This window comes from Trachymyrmex cornetzi, unplaced genomic scaffold (assembly GCF_001594075.2).
Source record: "Trachymyrmex cornetzi isolate Tcor2-1 unplaced genomic scaffold, Tcor1.1 scaffold983, whole genome shotgun sequence".
Lineage (NCBI taxonomy): Eukaryota > Metazoa > Arthropoda > Insecta > Hymenoptera > Formicidae > Trachymyrmex > Trachymyrmex cornetzi.
Window position 1 is genome coordinate 140,477 of NW_017300337.1, and position 6,168 is coordinate 146,644.

Genomic DNA, 6,168 nt, shown 5'->3' on the forward strand with positions numbered 1-6,168 from the left:
CTTATCCTTGTTTATAGCTGGAAACACATGGTCTGTTTTCTATTTCTGCACTAGACTGTTCTAGAACTCTCTTTCTCACTTTAAACAAATATCAAACATATATCTATCTCACTTTAAGTTCCAAAAGTGTACACTAGTTCAGCCACAGAAAACAAACCTACAATAGACACAGACAATAGGCACAGGCAACAGGGAATAACGAGCCGTCCAATCAGAGCTTTGGGGTATAAGTTCGATATTATATCCCAGAGCTCTGATTGGACGGCTCGTTATCCCCTGTTGCATGTGCCTATTGCCTGTGCTATTGTGTTTCCAGCTTAACACTGAGTGAACAATAAATATAATATGATACGCGAGGACACTCGGGTGATGTTTCCGAACGCAACTCTTGGTGCTTTCCATTTGATAACACAAGTCGATACAAATCGAAACAAGCGTCGTTCTATCTTTGTCACTCTCTGAATGTCAACAAGGATAGAACGACGCTTGTGTCGACTTGTGTCATCAAATGAAAGCACCCGCTATATCCAATTAGTGTACAGCTTTATGCTGGATTCACTCTGCATTCGAATTGCGTTGTACGACGCTCTGCAACCAATCAGAAAACAGGATTCCGATGATACGCAGAAAATCCATCGAAATCCTGTTTTCTGATTGGTTGCAGAGCGTCGTACGACGCATATCGGATGTAGAGTCCCTAGAGTAGAGAGCCTGGACATACGGGAATCCGCGTGATTGGTGCACGTGACTTGTGCTCTCACAATGCAGCACCAATACAGAACCTTGTTCAGTCAGCGCGAATGGGAGGAAGATTAGAATAGTACACATAACGTGAACTATAATGCTTATTGTTTTTAATTGAACTTTTTGCATTTCTCGCATTTCGGTTCATCTTTCCTCTTTTTATCTTCGCATTGTATGAAAAAGGTGGAAAGTTAAACCGTGCAAAAAATAAGGATGTTTCCGATTGACTTGATTAAGAGTTTTAGAGTCCATATCTTGAAAATAAGTGTGCAGCTGAGGTCACATTATTGAAAGGAACGATACCGAATGTGTAGAACTAAGAGGGGTGATCCCAATTGATCACGGCTCGATTGGACACCACCAATCACAGCGACCAGTGCTTAGGAGTTTTGTAGTCTTAAGCGCTGTGAGTGGCTCATGTCCAATTGAGCCGTGTCCAACTGGGTGCCACTCCGCGATGGAAAGGTGCCGGTTCCCCATGAGGCGTACTTTTCGAGTTGCGTAGATTACGAAAACCAATCGTAAATTCGTTTAGCATTTCTGTTAAAGCGTACAACAGAAATTCTAAACAGCAATTGGTTGCATTAGTTCCGCGTTTCTCTAAATTCCACGAAATACGCCCAATGTGAATGCCGGCTTTCAGAATGGCGTATTCGGGGTGATCCCGATTGATCACGGCTCGATTGGACACCACCAATCACAGCGACCAGTGCTTTGGAGCTTTGTAGTCTCAAGCGCTGTGAGTGACTCGTGTCCAGTTGAGCCGTGTCCAACTGGGTGCCACCCGGCGTATTCCAGTAAATAAAAAATAACCTATCTAGTAAATTACTAGAATACGCAGTTTACGCTTACGCAGGTTACGTCGCATGTGACGGCACCCTTAAGGCCCGTCTACAATACACGGAGTAAGAAGTAAGAGTAAGAAATTGACCAATCACAGTCGAATGTGAGAAGAATAATCGACTATGATTGGTCAATTTCTTACTCTTACTTCTTACTCCGTGTATTATAGACGGGCCTTTATGATTAAGGCCTTGGCACATAGAAAAACTTAAGACGTAAGACTTAAGCAGTAAGGAAATCAACATGTTGGATTCGCTAATGGTTACGTATGGTTTTATGCTGGATTTACACTGCATCCATCGGAATCTTGTTTTTTGATTGATTGCAGAGCGTTGTACGACGCAAATCGGATGCAGTGTGAATCCAGCATTACGGTCTCTGTTGCGATTGGTCGATTCGCTTACTGCTTAGGTCTTACACCTTAGATTTTTTTATGTGCCATTGCCTTTAAAGGCCCGTCTACAATACACGGAGTAAGAAGGAAGAGTAAGAAATTGATCAATCACAGTCGAATGTGAGAAGAATAATCGACTGTGATTGGTCAATTTCTTACTCTTAGTTCTTACTCCGTGTATTATAGACGGGCCTTTACGTGAGGTGTGTGCGGCAGCCCTTAAGCCTTGTGTCCACGATGCTAAAAATCGGTCCGAGACTTCGGATGATGTAAAGTCCTAGATTTATCAGAGAGGCGCAACCGGTGTTATGCATTCTTATTCGCTGTTGCAATCTAACCAATTGCGTGACTTGGCAGCCATTTATAGTACTAGTGACATATTTCTATTTCATTTTATCCTATACATTCTATCTCAATTATTCTACACGTCTTATGGCTCCGGTACACCAACGCGATGTTCGTCGCGCGCGACACGCGATATTCAATGAGAGTATACCTTTAGAATGAGAACATTGGTAAAGCTGTACACTCATTGGATATCGCGTATCGCGCGCGATGAACATCGCGCTGGTGTGCCGGAGGCATTAGGTGCATCCAGAAGCACGACCGCTTATTGAGCTCTTGTATCTGTTTGGTCTATATTTTTCGATCTAATGGAATATGCCAATCAGATGCAAGAGCTCACCGAGCGCTCAGTGAGCGATCGTGCTTCTGGATGCACCCATTATCTTGTTTGACATAGTTTAAAGGCAGTTTCATAGCATGTCGGCTATGTTTAGTACTCTCCTTAGCACCTTTGTCATACTGACTTAAGCCGGTTGCGCCTCTCTAATAAATCTAGGACTCTAGGATGAAGAAAGAATTGACCATTCGCAATGGTCACGTAATCAAATTGTTCAAATATGATTTGTTAATTTTTTCTCTGTCCGAGGTCTTGGATCGATTTCTAGCATCGTAGACATTTCGCTTTAGACACAGGCCCTACTCGTATCAAGCGCACGTTGTAAACTAGTCAAGTCGGTCGATCACGTTAGTCGGAATTGGTGAGACTAGTCCTAGATGGCAGTATTAAAAGACGATCATAATTCCTCTGTCGATGTAACTTCGTACTAACTAGTGTTGCAACTGGCAACGAGTCAAGATCGGGTGAGAGAAGTGATCAAAAAATGGCATCCGCGCCGATGTCGCACAATGAGGTTTCCCAGGAATTTTCTGTCAACAAACTTATCCGCGTTGGTTATTACGAGCTGGAAAAAACTATTGGTAAAGGAAATTTTGCCGTAGTAAAAATGGCCACCCACGTCGTAACAAAATCTAAGGTAAAAGACGCCGTTCAAATCTACAATTACAAACATGAAATCCGTCATTTTGTCGTTAATATCTTCTGAATTCTGAATATCTGTGTGAATACTTCTTCGATTTTTAGTATGTAATTACAAAGTTTAATGATTTCAATGTAATTATTTTTTGTAGCTATATTCAAGTAATTATAATTAATATTTAAAAAATATGTTTATTATTGTTAAGAAAGATTACTGTTGTTTTATTTAAAGTGTATAAATCATGTAAATTTTATAATTTTTTTATTCATATATTTGCACATTTAACATTCTGAGCGTATACATAATAATATATAGTATTACTAACAGAAATATTTTTTTTTCTGAAAATTGGTCTGCAGCTTAATAATTTTAAATTTGTGTCTATCTAAAAGATAATATATATCTTTTTTAATGGAAATGTCATTAATGAGAAAAAGAAAGAAAAAATAGGTGAGAAATGAATACTCTCAAAAGCTCACACATATACGTGGGAGAGGTTATATATTTATTGTATGTTCTAAATTAATTGGATTGAAAAATTATTAGATTTTACTGCTATTTTATTTCTATGACTTGATGTAACACGTTTGATTTTATACTGCTATGAGCATTATTATATGAATGTTATGTTACAAAAATATAAGAATTTACTAATATTTCATGTATTTGTATAAGATGAATACTAAGGGCGTTATTCATAGGGTGGTATTTATAGTCTGTTCTTATTTCAAGATTGCCTTAAGTAATGTCTTAAGACACTAATACGGCCTTCTGATTGGTTTGTGACTTTTTAAGACTGTACTTAAGACTGTTTTGAATATAAAATCTATGAATACCGGTCTAAAGCTGGTATTCATAGTCAATTCTTATATTTAAGGACCTTAGCAGAAAACTGACTTATAATCTTAGGACAATGTGTTATGATTTAAGTATTATGGCCCGTATTCAGAACGCGCTTTTATTGATAAAAGCGTATTTTTATCTCTGAAATTCTATAATATGCGTGATGTAAAGTATAGTATGTTAGCGTGCTAACATCGTTGTAAGCGCGTTCTGAATACGGACCTATGTCTTTAGTAACGCACAAGAACTATCTTATGACTTATATCTTAAAGGTGAATAAATACGAAGAGCCTTTTAAGATATAAGTTATAAAGCAGTTCTTGTGTGTTAGGATCTACAATAGGTGTTTTAAACCTTGAGTCGTAAGAAATTGACCAATTACAATCGAATTTGAGAAGAATAATCGACTATGATTCATTCATTTCTTATGGCTCAAGGTTTAAAACTCTATGGTAGATCCGGGGTTACTAAAAACCTAAGACTTAAGTCATAAGACACTGTCTTTAAGATTATCGGGCCTTCTACAATAAGCCGCAAGTCAAAACGTCAGAAGTCTTAACCAAGTTGTTCAAGTTGGCTGTTGACCAACTTCACCGATTATGACTTAAGATCGCTTAGAACTTGTGACTTGTGATTTATTGTAGAAGGCCCATATAACTCAGCCTTTCTGTTACAGTCCTAAGATTGTCTTAAGTATAGTCTTAAGATGTCATAAGCCAATCAGAGGACCACATTAGCATCTTAAGACATTACTTAAGACAGTCTTAAAATAAGAGGATTATGAGTACAGGCCCAAGGTCTGATTGCATTAATGTTACTCTCTCTTAAACTTTAAGTGAAGCTTAAAAATCTCTCTTTCTTTTTTAAAAGCCAATAGAGAGACAGAAAGGGAGAGAGTTCTAAGCCACGCTTAAAATTAAAGTAACGTTGGTGAAATCTAGGGCCTAAGTATTCTAAAAGGTTTTAAAGAGTGATTTCTCACACAAATTCAAGATGATAACTTTATATGATTATGTCCGAAACGATTCAAAGATATAGGATATAAAATTAGAAGAAAAAGTTTTGTTATTTTTTCTTTAATTTCGAAACTACTTGGGTTATTTTAATGAAACTTTAAACATAAAGTTTCAGATATATGATCATATAAAGTTTTCTTTTTGAATTTGTGTGAGGAATCGTCCTTTAAAGTTTCTAGACTACTTAATGCCCATTCTGTATATAGATTGTCCCATTTTTAATGACGACCTTCAATATTTTTTGAATAGTACATTTTACAGAAAAAAGTTTCAGATAAAAATGGTTTCGAGGGGACATATTTTGGTTAAATTATTTTCCAGTAGCCTAGAAAGATATGAAGATTACCTTCACCTTTTTTGAATGGAATTATATGATTTTTTGGTTACGTAATATGATTCCTCTAATTATATTGCACATAAAAATATTAAGGTAGAGATGTAAAAAACCAATAGTTTACTAGATATTTTATACTTTATTGTGACACATATTAATATGAAGTATTAAATATCATGTAAATTGTTAATTTTTTTACAATTGTACTTTAATAACTTTGAATAGAATAATGATGTGAATCAGTTGGGGTGTAAAGAAAACACATAGTTGCTTATTTAAAAAAATTATCCATTTTGCTTACATGTTTGTTTTAAAATAACTATGTGTTTTCTTTACATCAATTGATTCATCTCATTACTCTGTTCATAAAAGTATTAACATTTATTTATCAAAAAATTAATAATTTATGAGATATTTAATATTTTATGTCAATATGTGCCAGAATAAAACATAAACTGTTGTTTTGAATATTTCTGCCTTAATATTTTTAGATACAGAATAATTAAAAGATGACGTTTGAAGTATAGGAATTTCAATCAGGGTTGGCAAAAGTCCACATTTTTTGGATAAAGTCCATGCCAGTGGTAAAAATCGGTCTTTTCTATTAAAAATAATCAAATAAATAGATTTGATTATTTTGAGTAAAAATACATTAAGAGGAAGACATAAGGG

The 6,168-nt window shown here is 35.9% G+C and overlaps 1 protein-coding gene across 3 annotated transcripts in view; it reads left to right on the forward strand.

Moving 5' to 3' along the window:
- Positions 1 to 3,107: 3,107 nt before the first annotated feature.
- The window catches only part of LOC108770023 (serine/threonine-protein kinase SIK3), a 122,031-nt gene continuing 118,970 nt past the window's right edge, over positions 3,108 to 6,168 (forward strand). For all 3 annotated transcript variants that reach the window (XM_018521311.1, XM_018521313.1, XM_018521314.1), the window contains exon 1: positions 3,108 to 3,300. In XM_018521311.1, coding sequence (XP_018376813.1) covers positions 3,148 to 3,300 — 153 coding nt within the window. In that variant the 5' untranslated portion in view covers positions 3,108 to 3,147. The remainder of the gene's footprint in view (positions 3,301 to 6,168) is intronic.